The sequence below is a fragment of the Oryx dammah genome, unplaced genomic scaffold (genome assembly GCF_014754425.2).
Source record: "Oryx dammah isolate SB20612 unplaced genomic scaffold, SCBI_Odam_1.1 HiC_scaffold_12, whole genome shotgun sequence".
In the NCBI taxonomy this organism is placed as follows: Eukaryota; Metazoa; Chordata; class Mammalia; order Artiodactyla; family Bovidae; genus Oryx; species Oryx dammah.
The window spans coordinates 57,401,756-57,428,668 of record NW_024070196.1 but is presented as its reverse complement, the minus strand read 5'-3'; the positions used below and the strand labels follow the sequence as shown (position 1 = coordinate 57,428,668).

The following is a 26,913-nucleotide window of genomic DNA, read 5'->3' as shown; positions in this document are numbered from 1 at the left end:
TGACTCGTGTAAGCGGTGTGGCAGCAGTGGGTCTTCCTCCGCTGGCGCTTTAAGGCTCCCACAGGCTCTCCGCCGTGGCCCTGCTCTTCACTCCCCGTTTGGAACCAAGCGTGTCCTTCTTTTCCAGATACACGTCAGGGGACGTGAGGGTGTGGGACACCCGCACCTGGGACTACACAGCCCCCTTCCTGGAATCGGAGCTGGAGGAGGATGAGCCTGGAATGCAGCCATACGTCTCCTTTGTGAGGATAAACAGCTCGCTGGCGGTGGCAGCTTACGAGGATGGTAAGCAACCCTCCTCCCTATTAAGGAAAAAAAAAAAGCTTGACAAAAATTAAGCAGCTGTGGCCAGCTCCCCCTTGTAATCCCTCCATACGTACACATGGGCACACACACATGTTCACACACATACACTCATCCTTGTCTTTATGTGAAGAAGTTGGCCAATAACTCTCAATGCATTAGTAGGCATTGGAACACAGCACCCATTAAAACTGGTGTTTAATTCCTACTGGAACTGTCGGGCTGGGTTTTAGTGCCAGACACGAGGCTGGCCAAGCCATCTTAAGCAAATAACTTGTTTGGTGTAAAATATTAAATATACTTGGCCTACTTTTCCTGTTGGCTCTGCTTGATTCAAAGGAAACAGTGAAAAGAGGACAGACAGAGATAATCTTTTGACAAATACGGAAATAGAAAAATAAAAGTCAGGGTCTACCTTTGCCTGGCGCTAACACACTGTGTGAGATAAATTATGGTAATATGTTGTCTCTCTGGGGCTCATAGAATTCTTTTTGTGTACTGGCAACTGTGGATTTACAGACACACAGAGACACACAGACACACACACACCCTTCAGATCGGGAAACTGAGTTACAGACACACACACAAACAGACACAGACACACACCCTTCAGATCAGGAAACTGAGGTTCAGAGAAGCCAAGAGATTTCCTTGAGGTTGACTCATTCATCAGTGGTGAATCCAGAACTGTGGTGGTCTCTCCTAGGCCGTACCCAGGATCCGACACTGTTTATGGGTAAGAAGAGTCTAATAGTTTCACTGGCCATGATATTGTAAACCACCTCTCATGCTCCTAACTTCCATTGTATTGTGAAGTCTGAATCTCCAAAATCTTCCCACTTGCTTGAACGTTGGGACCATGAGATACTTCAGAATGTTAGTGTTCATGTCATGGCATGGTTGCAGATCTTCAGAGGTAGGACAGAACTGTGGTAATGGAGCTGATGGGAACTTTATACGCATATGCCGTTAAAAAAAATTAGGGCTGAAATCTTAAATACATTCATTTTATTACTCTTAACAACACGAACTCTGTTGTTTGGGTTTGGCATTAGTTGGACACCACTGATGGATCTTTCTTTTGGCCTCTAGTAATTGAGCTAAGCTGTCTCTGGGGTATGTCATAGATGAGGTGTGTTTGTTGAGATCCTGCAGAGATAACAGAAGAGCAGCTTGAGTGTGATTCCTACATGCCAAATTACCAGTGAGGTTTTTTTTCATAGAGCTATGCAAAGGTTTGCAGTACTTCTCCATTAGAATCATGCACTGTGGAACAATCTGGTAGCCTCACCCTGCCACACAGAGACACACAGACACACACACACACCCTTCAGATCAGGAAACTGAGGTACACACACACAGACACACACACACACAGACACACACACACCCTTCAGATCAGGAAATTGAGGTACAGACACACACACATACCCTTCAGATCGGGAAACTGAGGTACACACAAACAGACACACAGACACACACACACACACACACACACCCTTCAGATCAGGAAACTGAGGTTCAGAGAAGCCAAGTGATTTCCTTGAGGTTGACTCGTTCATCAGTGGTGAATCCAGAACTGTGTGGTCTCTCCTGGGCTGTACCCAGGATCCAACGCTGTTTATGTAATACTCCACAGAGACACTTAGAGAACGGTGCATCTGATTTATTTGCACACTCATGTCTCATATCTCATGAGCTGGAACATACGGCTTTTGATGACGTGCAAGTGTGCTGGTGGTTTTACACTGTTGGTTAGAATTGTCTTTGTCACCCTCCTCCCTGTTGTTGCACAGAAATATTAGGAAACCTTATAGATATGCCAGAGGAACTTCTCTTTTCAGTAAATACTTGGCAAGTAATTGCCATCATGTATTTTTAAATACTGGGTTTAAAAAAAGTTAGTAGTTAAAATGCAAACAGAGCACAAAAGTATAAAATGTAAAACAAGAGATATCCAAAAAGAAGTTGAAGTGTTCCTCCCTGTTGCCCTACCTCTAGTTCCTCTCACATTTTGCACACACATTGCTTTTTCACCTAATAACAACATGTTTTGGGGTCTTTCTGTATTAGTGCTTATAGGTAAACCCTGTTCTCTTTCAGCCTGTGTAGTATTGCACTGTGTGGCTGTACGATTATTTATTTATTAGGGCCTTTGGTGATGCACATTCAGATTTTTTTGTTGTTGTTATTAAAAACAGTACTGCAGGGCAGTATCCTTGAGCAGATACTGAGACGGACTTATACAAGTATATCTGCAGGGTAACTTATAGGCAATCACTGGATTGGAGGCTACAGATGCTTTACATATTGATAAGTATTGCCAGATTGCCCTCCAAAAAGGTTTCACTGGGTTATAATTTCACTAAAAGTATATGACAGTATGTATACAGAAGTGTAATGACTGCTTCCTCATGCTTGTCTGCTAGGTGGCCATGGTGTTTCACCATTGTTTTTGTTTTCATTTATATAATTTTATATTTTTTCACTGTGTTACTCAGTTCAGTTCAGTCACTCAGTCATGTCCGACTCTTTGTGACTCCATGGACGGCAACATGCCAGGCTTCCCTGTCCATCACCAACTCCTGGAGCTTACTCAGACTCATGTCCGTCGAGTCAGTGATGCCATCCAACCATCTCATCCTGTGTCGTCCCCTTCTCCTCCCGCCTTCAATCTTTCCCAGCATCAGGGTCTTTTCTGGTGAGTCAGTTCTTTGCATCAGGTGGCCACAGTATTGGAGTTTCAGCTTCAGCATCAGTCCTTCCAATGAATATTCAAGATTGATTCCCTTTAGGATAGATTGGTTGGATCTTCTTTCAGTCCATGGAACTTTCAAGAGTCTTCTCCAACACCGCAGTTCAAAAGCATCAATTCTTTGGTGCTCAGCTTTCTTTATAGTCCAACTCTCAGATCCATACAAGACTACTGGAAAAACCATAGCTTTGACTAGACGGACCTTTGTTGACAAAGTAATGTCTCTGCTTTTTAATGTGCTGTCTAGGTGGATCAACTTTCCTTCCAAGGAGCAAGCATCTTTGAATTTCATGGATGCAGTTACCATCTGCAGTGATTTTGGAGCCCCCCAAAATAAAGTCTGACACTGTTTCCACTGTTTCCCCATCTATTTCCCATGAAGTGATAGGACTGGATGCCGTGATCTTAGTTTCTGAATTTTGAGTTTTAAGCCAACTTTTTCACTCTCCTCTTCCACTTTCATCAAGAAAACCTTAGTTCTTCTTTACTTTCTGCCATAAGGGTGGTGTCATCTGCATATCTGAGGTTATTGATATTTCTCCTGGCAATCTTGATTCCAGCTTGTGCTTCATCCAGCCTGGCCTTTTGCATGATGTACTCTGCATATAAGTTAAATAAGCAGGGTGACAATACGCAGCCTTCTGTGCTATTAGGTGCTTGTATTTCTTTCTCTGCGAATAGTTTCTTCATTTTCTTTGGGTTGTTATCTTCTGTGGTTGAAAATAAGGGCTAAGGAAATAAGCTTGTCCTTGTTCTTAAATATTTTTTCAATTTGTCACTTATTCTTCAATGAACTTTGTTTATGGTTTGTTTTCCTAGATAGTAGTTATGTGTGTATGTATATTTGTGATTTTAATTTTTTAATCCATAAATGAGTGGGTTTTATTTTGTAATTTAATATATTTGACTAATACATTGACATCAAGCTAACATAAAGTTGCACACTGCAAAGTCTTCTACCCGTTTTTGTTCACTCCATTCTAAAGCAACCATATTTTTTAGTTTTTCTAGCCTTGTGGTATTTCTTTATTGTAAATACAAAGTATTGATATCTTCTTATTCCTTCCTCCCCCCCTTTAAACAAAAGATTGTTGTCGTTCAGTTGCTCAGTCATGTCCGACTGTTTGCAACCCCATGGACTGCAACACACCAGCCTTCCCTGTCCTTCACTGTTTTCTGGAGTTTGCTCAAACTCATGCCCATTGAGTCGATGATGCCATCCAACCATCTCATCCTCTGTTGCCCCCTTCTCCTCCTGCCTTCAATCTTCCCCAGCATCAGGGTCTTTTCCAGTGGGTTGGCTCTTTGGATCAAGTGACCAAGGTATTGGAGCTTCAGCGTCACTCCTTCCAATGAATTTTCAGGACTGATTTCCTTTAGGATTGACTGGTTTGATCTGCTTGTTATCCAAGATACTCTCAAAAGTCTTCTTCAGCACCACAGTTCAAAAGCATCAGTTGTTTGGCCCTCAGCCTTCTTTATGACCACATCCATACACGACTACTGGAAAAACCATCGCTTTGACTCTACGGACCTTTGTCAGCATATTACTTTATAATATTATTGCGTACCTTGGCGTTTTTTTTTTTTTTCACTTAATGGTGTATCTTTTTTTTTTAATTGAGTAAATTTGACATATTGTGTAAGTTTAAGGTGTACAGTGTGTTACTTTGATACATTTATATATTTAATATGGCCATTGTAGCAATATTTATATTATGTAATTATAGTACAGTATTATTATCTGTATTTCATTATACCGTGCATTAGAACCCTGTGATTTATTTATCACTTAACAAGTTTATCACTTGACAAGTGATAAATACTTTTGTATTTTTTATTTGTACTTTTAAATAGCATCAATCCTATCCTTCATGCCTCCTACCTGCTGGTAACCATCATTTTACTGTTTTTTTAAAAATAAGTTTGACATAGATTTCACATGTAGGTGTTACCATACAGCACTTGTCTTTGTCTGACTTATCTCACTTAGCATAATATGGTCAAAGTCCATCCACATTGTTGAAAATGGCAGGAATTCCTTCTTTCTCATGACTGAATAATATTTTATTACATGTTGTGTATTTTGGGTATATATACCATGTCTTTTAAGGGGCTTTTCAGGTGGCCCTAGGGGTAAAGAACCTGCCTGTTAATGCAGGAGACACAGGTTCTATCCCTGGGTGGGGAAGACCTCCTGCAGGAGGAAATGGCAACCCACGCCAATATTCTTGCCTAGAAAATCCCATAGACAGCAGAGCCTAGTGGGCTACAGTGCATGGGGGTGCAAAGAGTTAGACACAGTTGGAGCGACTTAGCACCTTGTCTTTTTTAAAAAAATCTTTATTTGGCTGCACAGGGTCTTAGTTGCAGCATGTAGGATCTTTAGTTGGTGGCACGTGGGATCTTAGTTCGCTGACCAGGTATCAAACATAGGCCCTCTGCGTTGTGCGTGCAGTCTTAGCCAGTGGACCACCAGGGAAGTCCCTATACCATGCCTTTTTTATCCGTTCATCCACTGATGGGCATTTGAGTTGTTGCCATATCTTGGCTAGTGGAAATAACCCTGTAATGAACCTGAGAATGCTCACATCTCGTTAAAGACATAACATGAAAGGCTGTCCATGTCAGTGCATGGGAAAGGTGCTCCTTTTTCCTGGTACCCCACTGTGTGCACTATGATTTACTCACTTAGTCCTTTAGTGAGGAACAGCTGGGCTGTTTCTGCTTTCGCTGCTGCAGTGTTGTAGTGAAAAGCCTTGTGCGTATGACATTCCATGTGAGTGCAGGACGGGTTGTTTCCTGCCAAAAAATGTCTGTGCCAAAAGGTAAATGAAAATGGGGTTATATTATTTAGCATTCTTACCAGCCCTTTTTTTTTTTTTTTTAGTTTTATCAGCAAACTTGTTTCAAAATGTTAGGTGTCACTTTGATAAGAAATGGTATCCAAATGTTTGAATTTACATTTCTCTTAGTGTGAGAAAGGTTGAATTTTTTCACATGTGTACCTGCCACTTGTAATTTTTTTCTTCTGTTACTTTTAGGGCTTAAAATTTTTTTTAAATTGAGATATAGTTAATGTGCAATACTATATAAATTTCAGGTATACAACATAGTAATTCACAGTCTTAAAGGTTGTACTCCAGTTTTAGTTATCATAAAATGCTGACTATACTCGCTATGCTGGACGATGTATCCATGTAGCTTTTCAAGTTTTGTACCTAGTAGCTTGTGCTGCTTCAGCTCCCATCCCCATCTTGGCTCTGTTTGCCCCTCCCCTTTCCCTCTCCCAGGAGTGACCACTAGTCTGTTCTTTATATCCATGAGCTTGTTTCTTTTCTGTTAGGTTTGCTTATAAGATTCCACATACAAATGAGATCATGTCTTTTTCTGTTTGACTTACTTCACTTTAGCCTAATACCCTCTTAAGTCCATCTGTGTTGTTACAAATGGAAATTCCATTGCTTTTTATGGTTGAGTAGTATTCCTGTGTGTGTGTGTGTATATATATACATATATATGTGTGTGTATATATATATATATACATATATATGTGTGTGTATATATACACATATATATGTGTGTATATATATATATACATATATGTGTGTGTCTATATATACACACCATGTTTTCTTTGTATCTGTTGATGGGCAGGTTGCTTTCATATCTTGGCTATTGTAAACAATGGTGCTATGAAGATTGGGGTTGCGTGTATCTTCTCAAATCAGTGATTTTGTTTTTTTCAAATATGTACCAGAGCGGAATTGCTTAGTCATATGGTAGTTACATTTTTAGTGTTTTGAGAAATCCTCTTTTCCAGTGTCTATACTAGTTTACTTTGGTGTACCAGCAGTGTATGCGGGTTCCCTTTTCTCCACATCCTCGCCGGCATTTGTCATTTGTGTTCTTTTTGATGACAGTGTTATGGGTTGTCTTTATGTTTGAATCCTGACCAATATAGATTTCATCCTGGAATAGCATATGAATCTGATTATATCTTTCCAACATTTCTTAGTAGAAAGCCCGTCTCTGCCTCGCTGGTTTGAGGCGGTGCCTTTACAGACTTTCACATAGGAAACTCTTAGTACTTCAGTCTGTTTCTGGATGTTCCATCTTGTCCAGGCGGTCTGTCTGGTTGCTTACGTTCACAGCCTCGCATTCCAGTCTCACTGTTTTGGGCTTCACTGCGCCCTTCTGTGGGTCAAGTCTGTCGCACTTCCTTGGCTGCATCATTTGCGTTGAAATCTTTGATTTGTCTCAAATTCCTTTTAGTATTCTCGGGTGGCGCTAGGTGGCACTAGTGGTAAAGGACCCGCCTGCCAATGCAGGAGATTGTAAGAGACCTGGGTTTGATCCCTGGGTCGGGAAGGTCCCCTGGAGGAGGGCACGGCAACCCATTCCAGTGTTCTTGCCTGGAGAATCCCATGGACAGAAGAGCCTGGTGGGCTGCAGTCCATGGGGTCGCACAAAGTCAGATACGACTAAGCAGCTCAGCACGCACTCACTCCTTTTAGTATTAGGATTGTTTCTTTGATGATAGCTCCTGAGTTTTCTTGTTCCTCTCTCACTCAGCTTGTTTTATCAGGCTGATAGGAATTGTTACTTTCTGAGATAAGCAACAACTTTTCATTCGCCCCGCCCACCCCTAGACCTCAGGTGGCACTGTCTTTAGTCTTACTTCAGTTTAGCAGATTGGAACTATGATATTTGTACTAACATATTCATGAGTAGTTACTTCTGGGCAAAGACAGATCGAGATAATCAAATGCACATTTTGTAGTGCTCCTCTCTAGAGCAGTGAACACGCACTTGTTAGGCAGTGCCATGGCACAAAGGAGATTCACCTTGGGGGTCTGAAATTCGTGACCGTGCTCCACAGAAAAGAAGAATAAGACAATAAAATGAGTTAATGAACTGGTTGTGCCAAAGGGAAGCTCTGTAGCCGTGGAGACCCCCTCGATGGTCTGTCTGTACATGTATTCTCCACAGAAGGAATCAGGTCCGGAGGGGGAGATAGAAGCTGGTCTGGGAGAGAGTAAGTCATCCCCTCGTCCTTTTTAGCTTCCCTGCCCTGCAGGAACACTCTTATACCCACCTGGGGTGGTGAGATTTGGCAAGATGATCCACACTTGTGATTTTTTGAATTCCAACCCACTGGCCTCATATTTCTTCTGCCTTGTTTCCGATTGTCAGCACTGGCCGCCCTCCAGTTTGATTTTACCACTAATTGTGTTGCACGTTACCATACCGAAATGAATCAAATCAGAATGCTTTCCTGGAGCATTAGATAAAGCCGGCGAAGGTTCTGAGTAATGAGCAGATGCTGCTGATGCAGGGACAGCGCAGACCTTGCCAGGACTCCATCTGCTCCATGCTCGCCTGCCTTTGGCCTCGAGCCACCACGTTAGGCAATGGCAGTGTACTCGAAACCCGCTCCCTGTTCACAGTCTGTCTCAAAAACTCACTCTTTGGTTAGAAATGAGATTACACACTTCTTAGGTGCAAAGAAGTTCTGATTTGTCCCTGTAGGTGGAGAGCAGAGACCCGGTGCTCTTTAGCACGTGGAAGCCTAGGTGGGACAGCCAGCAGGCGTCTTTCGGGTGCCATGGAGCCAGGCAGAGTGGCTTATCCACTTGTGCAGCCTCCCAGGGCAGTTGTCTGCGCCCACACACACCCCATTGTCCGGGACTCTGCCTACCCTGGGCTGGAGTGACTGTGATTTTTCATTTCCTGACGTGTGTACGATGGATGGGAGTGGGTCTCTCCAAGCTTCTTTTCAGCAGTGAACAGTAGGACCATGTTTTACTTAGGCGGCTACTGAGACTAGGTTCTTCCAGAGTTTTAGTTGTAATTTTATGCTTAATAAAAAAATCGGTTCATCAGTAGTTTTGCTTATGTCTCTTAGATGTCGATGACGTTTCAATGTCATAACATAACCTTTGAATGCAGTATTCAGTCTGCTCCTCTCCCCTGATCAAGACTGAAGTTTCAGAAGTGGATTATTAACATAATTGTTTGGGAGATGGCTAGCATACCTCACTGTGGAGGATTGGGGTTGTTTTTCAAGGCTTTCCTTTTCTGCTCATTTTTCTCTTAAAGTCTTAGTAAGTAATTCTTGCCAGAAACCTTTGTCTACCTTTTGGTCTTAGGAGCCTTAATTCAGACACTTGGTGGACAAAACGAAATGAAACATCTTTCTGATAAAAACCAAAAAAAATACCAGGTGGAGTATTTTTCTTTTAAAGTCTGCTCTGGGTCTTCACTGAGGTTTGTGGGCTTTCTCTAGTTGTGCTGCAGGGTTTCGCACTGTGGTGCTTGGGTTCTCTAGTTCCCTCATGACTTGTGGGAGCTTAGTTTCCCGACCAGAGATTGAACCCCTGTCCCCTGCATTGGAAGGCAGAGTCTTAACCACTGGACCAATAGGGAAGTCCCCCAGGTAGAGTTCTTTTAAAAGAATACATGTAAACAGTTTTCTTAATAGTACAAGTGCTTACAGTTTAAAGATATTCAGAGTGGAATTAAAAGTTGAAATGCAGAATTCTGAACTGAGGGTTTTTTTTTTGTTTGTTTGTTTTTTTAGTATTGCGGAAGTATTTCTTAGAGTATTGAACGTTATAGTTGATTGCACTTGGAGTGGTCTTAGGGTATTAAAATTTGTTTCATAGACAAGCCATAGAGATTGTGTTTATGTTATGGAGGAAGATGTCAAATAAAAATACTTATTTTAAGGTTTTTCTGTTCCTCAGGGGAGTTTTAAATTATATTTGTTTTACACTTGCTTATACATGCTTTAGACTGCATTTGTGTTGTAACTAAGTAATAGCTCAGTGTTCCTTAAGTGGCATTCCACAGATAAAACTGTGGGTGGGAGTTGTAAGATCTCTAGGAAATGTTTTAAAATCTGTGTGTTTTTATGGTCATTTTAAAAAGGAATCTGGAACTTTTGGCCTTGGGACTGAACCGTACTGTGAGATCTCATTAATTGAATTTGCATTTGTAGTCACAGGCTGTTGGCACCCAGTGATCACCTCGTTGCCTTGTAATGCTTTGCTTTTCACACTAACTGGCCCATAGATGAATTCTTAGAAGTCTGTAAGCTCTCGAATTTAAGAAACACTGGAGAGCGACGTTCTCATGCTTTAGACACACACAGCAAATGAGCAGTTTCTTGGATAACTACAAATTTTGAAGGTACTATGAAAATAATTTGAAATCGTTTTATCACGCAGAAAACACTGGCACATTATATTAATGATACGAGAGTTGGTGTTAATCTTCTGGTTTATTGGGGGCCTGGTTTTACTGAACACTGATTTTTTAATAAGGCACAGCATGATGCATGAATTCAGAGTAGCTGTCCTGTCTTACTACAGTTGAGATTAAGAACAGAAGGGAGCGATAAATAGCACAGGGGAGCTTTGGGGAGATAGTGGAAGCTACAGAAATAAATTGTCCAAGTTCTTTAGTCTACCTAATGAAAACTAAGCATGAGTTTTTTGTTTTTTTTTTTACAAGAAAATGAATTTTAAGCCATAAAATTTAATTTCCTCTTCAGTACTTCCAATTTTAGTTGTAATGTTTACTCTCTTGTGAACCCTAGGCTCTGTTATAGCAGAGATAAATATATTTGTGAACTGTATTCAGTATTTTGAGTCACAGAGCTGTTAGGGAGGCCCATGGAGTGGGACAGCAGCCCCGGGGTGCCAGGGATAGGTGGGGCAGGGAGTCCGAGGGGAACAGTGACCTGGAGGGTTTGGAAGGTTGGCACCATACAGAGAGTCTGAGCAGGTAAGAAAACTGAGGATAATAGGAGGCAGTTTTCTCGTTGTTGGAGAAGGGAGGTGCAGGTATGAAGTGGGGATGGCCAGAAGGAACTCTGGGGGGCTGGACTGGAATAGGAGCTGTCAGTGTGGAGTGCGTGGTTTTCAGTATCGATTGATAAGCAGCCAGAGATGTATGTATGTTCGTATGCATATGTTTTCATGTATGTCCTGGCTTTGTTTGTGAAAAGGTATGGGAGCAGCAACAGTCCAGTAGCGATCAGCCAACCTAGTGCTCAGGTCTTGAAAAACATCGCTCTTCACTAAAAGGAGCCGAGGCTTCTCGGCGTAATGGCCATTCCAGGGCTAGGGCAGGGAGAATCTTCAAATATTTAAAAACTAAACAACACACTTCTGAATAACCCATAAGTCAGAGAGGAGATCACCAAAGAAATTAGGAAATATTTTGAACTGAAGGAAAATTAAAAACAGTATATCATTGTATGGGATGTAGCTAAAGCAGTGCTTAAAGGGAAATTTATAACATTGACTATTTATATTAGAAAAGAGAAAGTCACAAATCAACAGTATAGCTTTTCACCTTAAAATAGAAAAAGAAGAGAAAGTTAAATAAAATAAGCAGAAGGAATAAAGTAATAAAGAACAGAAATCAATGGAGTAGAATAGAGGGAAAAAAATAGAGAAAAATCAATGAACGGGACAACCATACCTTTGAAAAAATTGATCAAATTGACAAATCCCTAGCCAGATTGATCAGGAAAAAAAGAGATAGGAAATTAATTGTCGACATAAGGAATGTAAGATGGGACATCATTACGAATCCTGTAAATATTAAAAAGTTAAAATATTATGAACACCTTTATGCCAGTAAATTCAATAAGTTAGATAAAATGGATGAATTGACTTTTTGAAAGACAAACTACCTAAGTTAACAAGAACTAGAAAACACAAATAGCTCTATTTCCAATTTTAAAAAATCGAATTTATAATTTAGTAGTTTCCACAAAGAAAACTGTAAGCCCAGTGAATCCTATCAAACACTTAAGAGATAATACCAAATCTACACACTTCTGTAAAATAGACTAAGAGGAACAGTTCTCAACTCCGCTTATGGGGCCAGCATTAAGGCTAGATAAAGAAGAAACAATGATAACTAACACCTGAAAACAAGTTCTACAGATGGATACTCCTCATGAGCATAGATGTAAAAATCCTCAACTATGTTATAAAATTGAATCCTGCAAATATATTAAAAAGATAATACATCATAACCAATTAGGATTCATCCCAGGAATTCAGGGTGAGTTTGATTCCATTAACAATTAATATAATGCATCATGTTAGACTATAAAAGAAAAACTGTATGTTCATCTCAATGAAACAAAAATTTTTTTTGACAAAAACAAACTGATTCATTATTAAAAACTTAGCTAACTTTTTTAGTCTGCTTAAGAGAATCTATGAAAAACTTGGAGCTAACTTTGTACTTAGTGGTAAAAGATGCTTTCCTTTTAAAGTCAGAAACAGGGCAAGACTGTCCATTTTCACTACAATTGTTAAATGTTGTGCTGGAGGGCATATTTAGGGCAGTAAGGCAAGAAAAAGGTATCCAGTTAGGGAGCAAATAAAATTGTCTGTGAATAAATGGATAGACTCCTAAGCAAGCAACAAAAGTATTTTACTAGAATAAATATTAATATCTTTAGTAATGATACCGGATATTAGGTCAGATGCAAAAGTCTATAGTATTCAAGTGAGCAGCAAATAATTGGAATTGATATTGCATTAGAGATATAACATAGTTGGGGATTAACTCAGCAATGTATGTTTAAAACCTATATGCTGACTATAAAATATTACTGAGAAAAATTTGAGGAAAGCATGAATAAAGGGAGAGGGTTATTATTAGATTCATGGATTGGCAAGTTGAATGCTGTTAAGATGCCAGCTCTCCCTTAATTGATCTAGAGCTTCAATCCAATTTCAGTCAAAATCCCCATAGGCTTTTTGGGTAGAAATTGAAAAGCTGATTCTAAAATTTAAAATCTGAAAGAAAATGTGGTGGACTAAGAATAGCAAAGAGCAATCTTGGAAAAAAGCATAAAGCTGGAGTTCTTATGCTACCTGATTGGAGGATTTACTGTAAAATGACAGTAATCAAAACAGTGTTGATACTGGCTATGAGAATAGACCTGTGGACCAGTGGAACCAAATGAAGTCCAGAAAAAATGTTTTTTTATGAAAGGCATCAACATCCTTTTATGAAGAAATGACCATCTTTTCAACATCACTGATCAAATTAATATGTATACAGATATGTCTACAAATTGTAACAAATTGTTTGATATAGTACTGCTGCTGCTGCTGCTGCTAAGTTGCTTCAGTCGTGTCTGACTCTTCACGACCCTGTAGCAGCAGCCCACCACGCTCCCCTGTCCCTGGGATTCTCCAGGCAAGAACACTGGAGTGGGTTGCCATTTCCTTCTCCAGTGCATGAAAGTGAAAAGTGAAAGTGAAGTCGCTCAGTTCGACCCCATGGACTGCAGCCCACCAGGCTCCTCTATCCATGGGGTTTTCCAGGCAAGAGTACTGGAGTGGGGTGCTATTGCCTTCTTGGTGATATAGTACTACTTGTAGAAAAAACATGTAGTTAAAAAAAAACTGTTTTTTCTCTCTCTACTGCCTTAGGGTCCTGATTCCCCCAGTCACCCCTGTCTCTTCTCCAAAGACATTGGCCACTCCCAGTGTCTGAGACACTCTTCCAGATACAGCACGTATTGTGGTCACATCATTTAGTTGTATTGCAAGAGGGAACTGGCTGGAGTTAGTGGCTGTGTGCACAGTGACGTCTCTCTTGCATCAACTGCCTTCTCGAACTACACCCCCTCATAGAAGAGCCAGTCCAAATTCTTCCCCACCAATCTGTTTTTCCTTTGACTTTGCTAACTGTAAATTTTTCTGTTTAGTCACATTGTCATATTCTTACACCATATCATCTGCCTCCTTTTCAATTTCCTGTCTCTCTGTTTTTGAGTCTTCTCTTTAGAATGTTCGTTCTTTCTGCTTTGAACTTGAGACTACTGAATATATTCATCTTTCCTCCTCCTTGACTCAGTTTCTGCTTTGGTCGCTCCCTTGCTTATGTGCTAACCAGTCAGTTCATTGGTCCACAGGCCCACTCAGATCCCCTTACTTGTCAGTCTGGGATGCAGCTTCCAGAATGCTTCCTGTGTACAGTTTTTCTGCCTTAAGTAAGAGTTTAGCTTTAGAGCTACGTTCAACTGGGAGGTCAAGGCTGACATGCACGTGGATGCTGCATCTAGGTAAAGAACAAATTTCATTCTTTTTCATCTTTTTCAAGATCTTTTGTGAGTTGGCCCTACCTTATGACCCTTGTTTGCACTGATTTTAACCTCCTACTCACCTCTTCTCTTCTGAAAGCAGACGCTGTGTTGTCCTCTCAAACTTTACACCAGCCTCCATCTCTGGCTTGCATTGCATGGTGATGCTGTGTGGGCTTAATGAGTGAAGGGGTACACATTCAGTGAGTGCTATGGGTATAATTGAAATTTCTTTTAAGATGCTTTTTCTCATTTCAGAATTTCCTTTGACTCCTGCTTCATTTCTTACAGGCAAGTTTTTACTTACATGGTGGAAATTGAGATTGCCCGCCGTCTTTAGGAATAGTCAGCTTCACTGAGTGTCTCTGAACTGCAGTTAATTGATCCTGTCTACTTAACTGTTAGGAAGCTGAGACCAAGCCTTAGGTGTTGGTTACGCCACCTCAAGTGAAGAGGAGCTCGTGGCTAAAATAAGCTCTAATCGAGATAGCACAAAAGACCACAGGACAGACCTTGCGGTTCAAGAAGTGACCAGTCTCTGACTTTCTGGACTGGTAACCTGTTGTAAATTTTATGGTGCATGGAAAGATCAAAGGGGAGGGGTAATACCAATTGTCTTTTCCCAAAACCAGTTCAGCAGTTATTTACCTTTCAAGCAATTAACATAATTACCATTATGCTAAAAAGTAATTTTGGAAAGTTCTGCCCTGAGCTCTTATGACTCCACTGGGACAGTTTTAGTTGGGACTTATCTTTTTGATGGAAGCCTAATTGCAGTTTTGGCTTTGTGCATGCAAACAGAAGCAGCTAATTGTTTAGGCAAATAGCAGATTAATTTAAAAATGCATCCCTAATAAAACAAAAATGGTATCCATTATGGCCCTTGTTCCCACGACGAGGCATATAAATATTCTGCCCAAGTGCCATTAGGCGGAGGTCTTAAGGATTGTCGACATTATTTCACAGTGGTAGCACTTTCATGATATCGTGTGCTCTTTACAAAAGCTAACATAAATCAGTTTAAACTCATTGAGATCCCATCTCCACTCTGTGCAGTTTCATTACCACACTCTGGCTGGCCTCCTCTGGGAGGTGGGAGGGACGTGCTGCAGACTGGCACCGGTGCCCATCCACAGCTGCCGAGCCGGCTTTATGTCTCCTCCAAAGACTGGCCGTCGTTACTCATGTCACCGCTAATGACTGTTCCTAGGCTCGGGTGAGCTTGGAGTTCCCGCCGCCTCGCGGATGCTTGTCAAGGTGGAGGGTCCCGGGCCCAGAGAGCGGTGGGCCTGCCAAGCCCAACTCCTGTCTACTTTCCTGGGCCGGCGGCCCTCCCTCGCTGTGGTCCTCCACGTTTTTTGAGAGACCCTTTTTCTTTTGTCTGAGTCCTTTTTATTTTGTTCATGAGTGAAGCGGTGTTGTGGAGATCCAGCACTGGTTGAGTTACACCTCTTTTACCCAGCGACCGAGGGAAAGGCAGACGCACCTGCTCTCCTCTCAGCTTTCCCGGTGTGAGGCAGATGGGCCATCAGCCTCGGTGCTGAGGGTCATTTATGCCTGGTCCAGGGAATGGTGGCGACGACCTGTTTACTCAGTCACCACCAAAGAGCCACAATGAAGCTCCCTTCGCATTTGCTGAGCAGTTTTCTCTTGGTTCACCTTGGCCAAGCATGCAGAGTGAAGGTGGTAGACCCCCTTGTGGGCATCTCCTTGCTTGGAAGCCCCTCTGGAGGTGGACATATTTGTAGCATTTGAGTTGGTCTTTTGGCCTCGGGAGAGTAAACGAGGATGGGGACCCCAGGCCTGGGGTGGCTGTTTCATGTTCTTGGCTGAGCCATTGGGCTCAGACTTCTCAGTTTCAGTTGTGTGCCTGGAGTAGAAGCCCTGGTGAGATTGGGAAGAGGGAAAGCTGCTTTGTGGAGAGAGGTGGGTGGGGAGGGAGGCAGAGTACAGAGACGCGGAGGCAGAGTACAGAGACGCAGAGGCAGACGTGTGGCGCATCAGGAGACCAACTGCCTAGGTCTGAATGTTTTTCTGCTTCCGGCTCTGATCCCTTTTCCTGTCCAGCTATGTTTTCTGCCCTTGAGTTCTGTGAACTAGCCTCGTTTCTGTTCAGTCTGTTTCCTTTTGTATTTAAGCCAGTGGATTTGTTTCTTACAACCAAATGTTCCGTTGCTAAAACATAAGACAAACATTCAGCAAACCTTTATGGATGTTCAGCCACTTTCCATAGGAAATGGAGCAGAAAAAGGACACACTCCTGCCACTTCAGAAATCCATCGATATTAGGAGCCAAATCCATGCTAGTGCTTTGCCTGCAATATGATAAAACTTGGCCTTTCAAGTGAATTTACATCAGATTTTTTAAACTGTCACCTGTTTGGGAAGGGAGTTTATCGGGCTCTGACAGGTGTTGACTACAGCTTCTTTAATATTATGCAGTGTATGTGGACTCAGTTCAACTTGAAATATCTGTGAAAGTTAGCTGCTCCTTTTTGGGAATCTTAAAATAGTGTGTCAACAGGACAAAAAGTTAAGCTTATCCATTGTCCCCTCACACTTTGTGTATATATCTGTTTTTGTTAGTTGTATTTTAGTGACTCTAACTGGTCTTTCTGCGGTGTGAATGTTGTGAGAATAAAGATTATATCCTTCCTGCATGCCCCTAAAACAAGATGCTTGGTGATGCCACTAGAACATCAGCTCCAGGCAGTCAGGGATTTTTTTGTTTATTTTGTCTTGTTCACTGCAGGTTTCCTGGTGCTTAAAATAGTGACTGGCCCAGGGCAGGGGCTCAAATACGTGCTGAATGTCTTGTTGCATTGACTGCTTTTTGGCTAAGTATTGGTTAACATGGGTAATAATTCAAGCATAATATTATAAAATATTCTTATAATTCAAGTATTCACTGTTGAAGCCCCTGTAGTTTCAGGGTTGTAAAAGTAGCATGATTTAACTATATTAACTAAAAAAAAAAAAGAAAAAAAAAAGACCTTTCATAAAATTAGCTTTCACTCAGGCATCCCTCCTGTCAGCTGCTGTGCTGGCTCCTACTCACCTCATCTCTGTATTTTGGGGTCAGATATCCAGCAACACAGTGGGAAAGTGAAATTGCACATCTTGCAAAAGCTGCAGGAGTTTTAACCGTCTTACAAGTGATACGGGAAGAGCAGTAGAAGTGGTAATTACATGGGTAGCTATAAATGGTTTTTTTTCTTATTTCTCTTTAAAAGATAATTGCCTGCTTATGCAAAAATAATCACAATGTGTGTGGGGTTTATAACATATGTAGAGATTAAAAAGTATGGCAATAATAGCAGAAAGGCAGGGCTGGAGGGAATGGGAAGGTGCTGCTTCCCTGTGTGTGAAGTGGTGCAGTGTTGCTTGAAGGCAGACCGGTGAGGTACAGATGGGTGCTGGAAGTCTATAGCCCCTAAAATAAACACACTTTGGCTCATAGACCAACAAAGGAATCAAAATGATATGAACACATAATTAACCCAGTACTCAGTCCAAAAGAAGGCAGAAAAAGAGGGGGAAAGGGAACAAAGAACCCATGGGCCAAATAGAAAACGAGACAGGATAGTAGCTTACACCCACCCTTACCAACAGCCACTCCAAAGGTGAGTCGTCTGCATACCCCAGTAAAGGCAGACCAGCTGCACGCCACCTGCAAGTAAACCCACTTTAGACACCAGGCAAAGTGAAAGGAGAGGGGACACATAGCATGCTAACACTGCTCCAGAGCTGGAGCCACTCTGTCAGCATCAAAGTAGATTTCAGAGGGAAGAGCGTGACCGAAAGACGCTTCACATGACAGAAGGCCGCTTCATCCAGAGAGCAGTGCAGCCCTAAGTGAGAACACAGCTTAAAGTGGAGGACTGATGACAGGTGAGGGTCTGGCTGAGTGACATGCTTCATAGTTGGAGAGAATGGACAAAGACCACGACAGCACAGACACTCAAAAGAGAAGGGTGTGACCGTTAAACAGACGGCACCTGGAATATATTTTCTAGGAAGACCCTTCTTAGAACAGCTCTGCAGTCTTGCGGTGAAGGGTATTTTATTGCATACAATTCTATTGGGGAGATGATGCCAACAAAACCAGTACTTGATTAATAATGAAAAATGTGTTTATAGATAAACTCCATGTGTGCTTCGAGTGAGCTGTGGTTGAGTAACTTCCACATTTGGCAGAACACAGGTTGAGTTTGTGTTGATTACTCATCGAGCTCATAGTTATTTTATGCACTTGTAAACGCAGCCGCTCCCCCTGCACTTTCTCGCTGACTTTCAGCCCAGCCTCACCGCTTACCAAGTGGCTTTGGACCAGTTGTTGAGCCACTCGGAGCTTCTGATTCTTCTCTTTTGTCAAATGATGCTCTTCCCAGGGTGGAAGTAAGCACTGTAGGAGAGGAGACAAGTGAGTGTGTGAATACTCACAGGCTTCGTGCAGTAGCGGTTTCTTTACTGCTTTATTGTGTTGTCGGCAAACAAATGTAATGCAGGCTTGTTGGGAAGAGGCACGTCCTGGAACGTGCCTGTCTCCCATTTAATATGTAGAGCCCTTGGCATTTTCTACAGTGTATCTGTTGTTTCTGAGTCTGAATGGAAAGAATTTGCCAAAATATTTGCCAAAGGAATGTGTTGTGGAGCCTTTCTTAATCCACTTACCAATAAGTTTATCATAATTCTTAGAAGAGTACACTGTTTTACATCTGAAGCAGCATTTAACTTGAAGAAAGCTCTGCTTTTGTTTGTAATCACCTCCTTAGCCTACTGACAGTTTAAAGGCTTGCAGAGCAACCCAAATATATTATTTTCTTCTAACTTGCTGTATTTATTTAGTGCTGAATATTACCCTATAGTAAGATCCTACGTTCAATGCATTTACTGTTTAAAGTTATTATTGTTCAGTCACTCAGTCTTTCTGACTCTTTTGTGACCCCAAGGACTGCAGCACACCAGGCTTCCCTGTCTTTCATTATTTCCCAGAGTTTGCTCAGAATCATGTCCATTGAGTCAGTGATGCTATAAAACTATCTCATCCTCTGCTGAGCTCTTCTCCTTTTGCCTTCAATCTTTCCCAGCATCGGGGTCTTTTCCAAAGAGGTGGCCCTTTGCATCAGATCGCCAAAGTATTAGAGCTTCAGCTTTAGCATCAGTCCTTCCAATGAATATTCGGGGTTGAATTCCTTTAGAATTGACTGGTTTGATCTCCTTGCAGTCCAAGGAACTCTCAAGAGTCTTCTCCAACACCACAGTTCAAAAGCATCAATTCTTCCACGCTCAGCCTTCTTTATGGTCCAACTCTCACATCTGTACATGACTCCTGAAAAAACCATAGCTTTGACTAGATGGACCTTTGTTGGCAAAGTGATGTCTCTGCTTTTTAATAGGCTGTCTGGGTTTGTCATAGCTTTTCATCCAAGGAGCAAGCGTCTTTTAATTTTGTGGCTGCAGTCACCATTCACAGTGATTTTGGATTCCAAGAAAATAAAATATGTCACTGTTTCTGCTTTTGCCCCTTCGATTTGCCATGAAGTGATGGGACCAGATGCCATGATCTTAGTTTTTTGAGTGTTAAGTTTGAAGCCAGCTTTTTCACTCTCCTCTTTCACCCTCATCAAGAGGCTCTTTAGTTCCTCTTTGCTTTCTGCCATTAGAGTGGTATCATCTGAATATTTGGGGTTGTTGATATTCTTCCCAGCAATCTTGATTCCCGCCTGTGATTTATCCAGTTCAGCATTTCACATGTGCCCTGCATATAAGGTAAGTAAGCAGGGTGACAATATACAGCCTTGATGTACCTTTTCCAATTTTGAACCAGTTCGTTGTTCCATGTCTGATTCCAAATGTTGCTTCTTGACATGCATACAGGTTTCTCAGGAGGCAAGTAACGTGGTCTATTCCCATCTCTTTAAGAATTTTCCACGGTTTGTTGTGATCCACACAGTCAAAGGCTTTAGTGTAGTCAGTGAAGCAAAAGTAGATGTTTTTCTGGAATTTCCTTGCTTTCTCTATGATCCAACAGATGTTGCCAATTTGATGCCTTGTCTAAATCTAGCTTGTCCATTTGGAAGTTCTCAGTGCATGTACTGCTGAAACCTATCTTAAGTATTTTGAGTGTTACTTGGCTAGCATGTGAAATGAGCACAATTATACGGTAGTTTGAACTTCATTGGTGTTACCTTTCTTTGGGATTGGAATGAAAACTGACCTTTTCCAGTCCTGTGGCTGCTGTTGAGTTTTCCAGTTTTGTTGACATGTAGAAGACAAAGTACAAGGCAAAGAAAAATGGAAAGAGGGATTACAGAAGGATGGAAATTGAACGCTTTATCTGCTTTAGATAATAGGAAGTTGTAATAAATAGGACTGGACTTATGGGCGGGCAGTAGAGAAGAAATTGTTTAGTTGCTCAGTCATGTCCAACTGTTTTTTGACCCCACGGACTATAGCCCACCAGGCTCCTCTGTTCATGGAATATTCCAGGCAAAGATACTGGAGTGGATTGCCATTACCTTCTCCAGGGGATCTTCACAACCTAAGGAACAAACTCACGTCTCCTGCATTGGCAGGTAGATTTTTTTTTACCACTGAGCCATGCTCTGTAACATGGCAGGCATATAGGATAACATCCAAATGTAAAAATGGTTGCTCTGTCTCCAGCATTTTGTGTGGTTTTCTCCTTTAATCTGCCCAGCAGTCCTAGGTAGTAGGTAATGTTTTCAGTTTTAAGATGAGAAAACAGACTCTCAGCTTTGAGTAACTTGCCCAAGGCCTTTAGCAGGCAAACAGTGGAGCTGGGTTTGAACTCAGACAACCACATACTGTGTTATCTGTGCATGGTTATTTTCAGTGATTTTTGAAAAGTAAAATTAGTTGATGTCGGATCATCTGCATTATCCAGCATGAGCCAGAAAATGATTCTTTTTTTAAAGGAATTATTCCTTTTATTGAGAAGACCAAGAATGTTCCTGGAGTAATAATCGTATTAACAATTCTACTGGTATTAACTCTTTATTCCCTGATATATCATGTGCCCTTTCAGTATGAATGTTCATAGCCTTTATGTGTCAGGAAATATTTTTGTGTTATATATTTAAATATTTGTTTCATTTAGAATTTGGTTTTCTTCTTTCAGGACTTAAAAACTATGCATGTTATCCTTTGTCTGTATTGAATAGCATATCATTTTCAGGAAGTAATTATTTTCTTGCATAAATGTTTGTGGGGGGGAACGTAGCTTCACGGATAGGAATGTTAAAAAGAAATTATTTGACAAGAAAAGAAAAAGTCGCACTCGAAATACAGGAAAATTTATATTTCTGTAGAAAAGTGTAAGTTTCTGCAGACAGTTTGTTCTCAAACTTAGGCATACATCCCCAGAGTTTGTTGCCCAAGAACCTGAATATCTAATAAGCCCCCAAATGATACTGATGCTGCTTGTCCAGGGGATACACTTTGATATCATTGCTGTAGACAGTTTGAGAAGGGTGGAGACACGACCAGTGTGTGTAAAAGGAATTCATCTGGGGTCAGCATTCAAGGGGCTGGGAGAAGGTTATGTAGTATGATCAAGAAATTTCCTAAGTTGTAGTTTTTAACAAGTCTGGAATAAGTCAAGCTTGTGTTTTAGATTTTGCAAAAGAAAACACCTCTGCTAACTATGGCTAGAAGAAGGTAGTGGTGAGGAAGTTTGTAAAGTATTTGTAAGAACTTCTTAGAATGTAGGTTAACGGCTGTTTTCAGAACCTGCTAGTGTCTAGGTCAGTGCCTGGCGTATTTCAAGTCCTCAGTAATAATGCGTTTCGTGTTACTTCATCTCTTAGCATGGCTCTGATCAAAGACAAGAGATAGGCTCCCCTGGTGGCTCAGTGGTAAAGAATTGCCTGTCAGTGCAGAGCACATGGGCTGATCACTAGTCCAGGAAGATCCCTCATGCAGAGGAGCAGCTTAGCCTGTGCACTGTACCTATTGAGCCTGTGCTCTGGAGCTCAGGAACCGCAGTGATTAGTCCACGAGCCGCAACTGCTTAGCCCTCGTGCCCTAGAGCCTGTGCTCAGCAACGAGAGAAGCTACCACAATGAGAAGCCCGTGCACCGCAACTAGAGAGTAGCCCCTGCTTGCTGCAACTAGAGAAAAGCCTGTGCAGCAACAAAGACCCAGCACAACCAAAAATAAATAAATTATATATAAAAAAAAGACAAGAGAGGACAGTTGGTGAGGATGTGGATAATAGGGAACCCTCGTGCACTGTTTGGGTGTTAGTTCTAAAAGGTCTTGTAGGTCTTCATAAAACCGTTCAACTTCAGTCTCTTCAGCGTTACTCGTTGGGGCATAGACTTGGATAACTGTGATATTGAATGGTTTGCCTTGGAGACGAACAGAGATCATTCTGTCGTTTTTGAGATTGCTTCCAAGTACTGCATTTTGGACTCTTTTGTTGACCATGATGGCTACTCCATTTCTTCTGAGGGATTCCTGCCCACAGTAGTAGATATAATGGTCATCTGAGTTAAATGTACCCATTCCAGTCCATTTTAGTTCACTGATTCCTAGAATGTCGATGTTCACTCTTGCCATCTCCTGTTTGACCACTTCCAATTTGCCTTGATTCATGGACCTGACATTCCAGGTTCCTATGCAATATTGCTCTTTACAGCATCGGATCTTGCTTCTATCACCAGTCACATCCACAGCTGGGTATTGTTTTTGCTTTGGCTCCATCCCTTCATTCTTTCTGGAGTTATTTCTCCACTGATCTCCAGTAGCATATTGGGCACCTAATGACCTGGGGAGTTCCTTTTTTGGTATCCTATCATTTTGCGTTTTCATACTGTTCATGGGGTTCTCAAGGCAAGAATACTGAAGTGGTCTGTCATTCCCTTCTCCAGTGGACCACGTTCTGTCAGACCTCTCCACCATGACCCGCCCGTCTTGGGTTGCCCCCCAGGCATGGCTTGGTTTCATTGAGTTAGACAAGGCTGTGATCCTAGTGTGATTAGATTGACTAGTTTTCTATGAGTATGGTTTCAGTGTGTCTGCCCTCTGATGCCCTCTTGCAACACCTACTATCTTACTTGGGTTTCTCTTACCTTGGGCATGGGGTATCTCTTCACGGCTGCTCCAGCAAAGCACTGCCGCTGCTCCTTACCTTGGACGAGGGGTATCTCCTTTCCGCTGCCATTCCTGACCTTCAACCTGGGATAGCTCCTCTAGGCCCTCCTGTGCCTGTGCAGCCACCACTCCTCACGTTGCTCCTCCTGGCCCCTGGCCCTGCCTTGGGCGTGGGTGGCTCCTCCCAGCTGCCACCCCTGGCCTCGGGCTCGGGGTGGCTCCTCAGGGTCACTACCCCTGGCCTCGGGTGTGAGGTTGCTTCTCCCGGCCGCCCCTGACCTCACACGCGGGGTAGCTCCTCTAGGCTGCTGCCCCTGACCTTGGACACGGGGTGTCTCCTCCTGGCTGCTGCCCCTGACTTCGGACGCAGGATAGCTCCTCTCGGCCATTCCTGCACCGTCACAGCCTGGCACTCTAGGCCACTGCCCCTGACCTCGGACGTGGGGTAGCTCCTCTCGGCCGCGCTTCAGCTCGCCGCCGCCTGCGCTTAGTGCGCCGGCTCGCCACCAAGACTAATAGAGTTTTGCCAAGAAAATGCACTGGTCATAGCAAACACCCTCTTCCAACAACACAAGAGAAGACTCTACACATGGACATCACCAGATGGTCAACACCGAAATCAGATTGATTATATTCTTTGCAGCCAAAGATGGAGAAGCTCTGTACAGTCAACAGAAACAAGACCAGGACCTGACTATGGCTCAGATCATGAACTCCTTATTACCAAATTCAGACTCAAATTGAAGAAAGTAGGGAAAACCACTAGACCATTCAGGTATGACCTAAATCAAATCCCTTATGATTATACAGTGGAAGTGAGAGACAGTTTTAAGGGCCTAGATCTGATAGACAGAGTGCCTGATGAACTATGGAATGAGGTTCGTGACATTGTACAGGAGACAGGGATCAAGACCATCCCCATGGAAAAGAAATGCAAAAAAGCAAAATGGCTGTCTGAGGAGGCCTTACAAATAGCTGTGAAAAGGAGAGAGGCGAAAAGCAAAGGAGAAAAGGAAAGATATAAGCATCTGAATGCAGAGTTCCAAAGGATAGCAAGAAGAGGTAAGAAACCCTTCTTCAGCGATCAATGCAAAGAAATAAGAGGAAAAGCACAGAATGGGAAAGACTAGAGATCTCTTCAAGAAAATCAGAGATACCAAGGGAACATTTCATGCAAAGATGGGCTCGATAAAGGACAGAAATGGTAGGGACCTAACAGAAGCAGAAGATATTAAGAAGAGGTGGCAAGAATACACGGAAGAACTGTACAAAAAAGATCTTCACGACCCAGATAATCACGATGATGTGATCACTGATCTAGAGCCAAACATCTTGGAATGTGAAGTCAAGTGGGCCTTAGAAAGCATCACTACGAACAAAGCTAGTGGAGGTGATGGAATTCCAGTGGAGCTGTTTCAAATCCTGAAAGATGATGCTGTGAAAGTATTGCACTCAATATGCCAGCAAATTTGGAAAACTCAGCATGGCCACAGGACTGGAAAAGGTCAGTTTTCATTCCAATTCCAAAGAAAGGCAGTGCCAAAGAATGCTCAAACTACCACACAATTGCACTCATCTCACATGCTAGTAAAGTAATGCTCAATATTCTCCAAGCCAGGCTTCTGCAATACGCGAACCGTGAACTCCCTGATGTTCAAGCTGGTTTTAGAAAAGGCAGAGGAACCAGAGATCAAATTGCCAACATCTGCTGGATCATGGAAAAAGCAAGAGAGTTCCAGAAAAACATCTATTTCTGCTTTCTTGACTATGCCAAAGCCTTTGACTGTGTGAATCATAAGAAACTGTGGAACATTCTGAAAGAGATAGGAATACCAGACCACCTAACCTGCCTCTTGAGAAATCTGTATGCAGGTCAGGAAGCAACAGTTAGGATTGGACATGGAACAACAGACTGGTTCCAAATAGGAAAAGGAGTATGTCAAGGCTGTATATTGTCACCCTGCTAATTTAACTTTTATGCAGAGTACATCATGAGAAACGCTGGACTGGACGAAGCACAAGCTGGAATCAAGATTGCCAGGAGAAATATCAATAACCTCAGATATGCAGATGACACCACCCTCATGGCAGAAATGAAGAGGAGCTAGAAAGCCTCTTGATGAAAATGAAAGAGGAGAGCGAAAAAGTTGGCTTAAAGCTCAGCATTCAGAAAACGAAGATCATGGCATCCAGTCCCATCACTTCATGGGAAATAGATGGGGAAACAGTAGAAACAGTGTCAGACTTTCTTTTTTTGGGCTCCAAAATCACTGCAGATGGTGACTGCAGCCATGAAATTAAAAGACGGTTACTGCTTGGAAGAAAAGTTATGACCAACCTAGATAGTATATTCAAGAGCAGAGACATTACTTTGCCGACTAAGGTCCACCTAGTCAAGGCTATGGTTTTTCCCACGGTCATGTATGGATGTGAGAGTTGGACTGTGAAGAAAGCTGAGCGCCGAAGAATTGATGCGTTTGAACTGTGATGTTGGAGAAGACTCTTGAGAGTCCCTTGGACTGCAAGGAGATCCAACCAGTCCATTCTGAAAATCAGCCCTGGGATTTCTTTGGAAGGAATGATGCTAAAGCTGAAGCTCCAGTACTTTGGCCACCTCATGCGAAGAGTTGACTCATTGGACAAGACTCTGATGCTGGGAGGGATTGGGGGCAGGAGGAGAAGGGGATGCCCGAGGATGAGATGGCTGGATGGCATCACGGACTCGATGGACGCAACTCTGAGTGAACTCTGGGAGTTGGTGATGGACAGGGAGGCCTGGCATGCTGTGATTCATGGGGTTGCAAAGAGTCGGACACGACTGAGCGACTGAACTGAACTGAACGTGCATTGTTGGTGGGCATGTAAATTGGTACAGCCACTGTGGAAAACAATATGGAAGTTTCTCAAAAAATTAACAGGAGCACTTCCCATGTGATCCAACAGTTCCACTCTGGGTATACATCTGAAGGAAACACAACCACTGTGTCGAAGAGATACAAGCACCCTCATGTTCACGGAAGCATTTCTCACAATAGCCTAGACATGGAAGCGACCTAAGTGTCCACTGACAGGTGAATGAATAAAGAAAATGTGGTATATGTATACAGGGGAACACTACTGAGCCATAAAGAAGAAGACAGTCCTGCTATTTGCAACAATATGGATGGATTTTAAGGGCATTATGCTAAGTGAAATAACTCAGAAAAAACAAATACTGTATGATCTCGCTTATATGTGGAATCATTAAAACAAGAAAAACTTCAAAGAAACAGAGATCAGACTTGTGGCTGCCAGGGTAGAGAAATTGATTTAAGGCGGGCACAGAAGTTACAAACTTCCAGTTATAAGATAAGTTCTGAGTGTGTAATGTGCAGTGATGACTGTAGTCACTAATATTTCGTCACTCAGTCATATCTGACTCTTGCACCCTCGTGGACTGTAGCCCTCCAGGCTCCTCTGTCCAAGGGACTTCCTAGACAGGAATGCTAGAGTGGGTTGCCATTTCCTTCTCCAGGGGATCTTCCCAACCCAGGGATCAAACCCGTGTTTCCTGCATTGGCAGGCAGATTCTTTACTGCTGAGCCACCAGGGAAGCCCATAGTTAATAGTA

The 26,913-nt window shown here is 42.3% G+C and overlaps 1 protein-coding gene across 1 annotated transcript in view; it reads left to right on the top strand.

Moving 5' to 3' along the window:
* Positions 1-26,913, top strand: part of FBXW8 (F-box and WD repeat domain containing 8) — a 118,373-nt gene that overhangs the window by 48,480 nt on the left and 42,980 nt on the right. Inside the window, exon 5 of the mRNA XM_040251629.1 lies at positions 128-285. Within this exon, the coding sequence (XP_040107563.1) occupies positions 128-285 (158 nt within the window). The remainder of the gene's footprint in view (positions 1-127; positions 286-26,913) is intronic.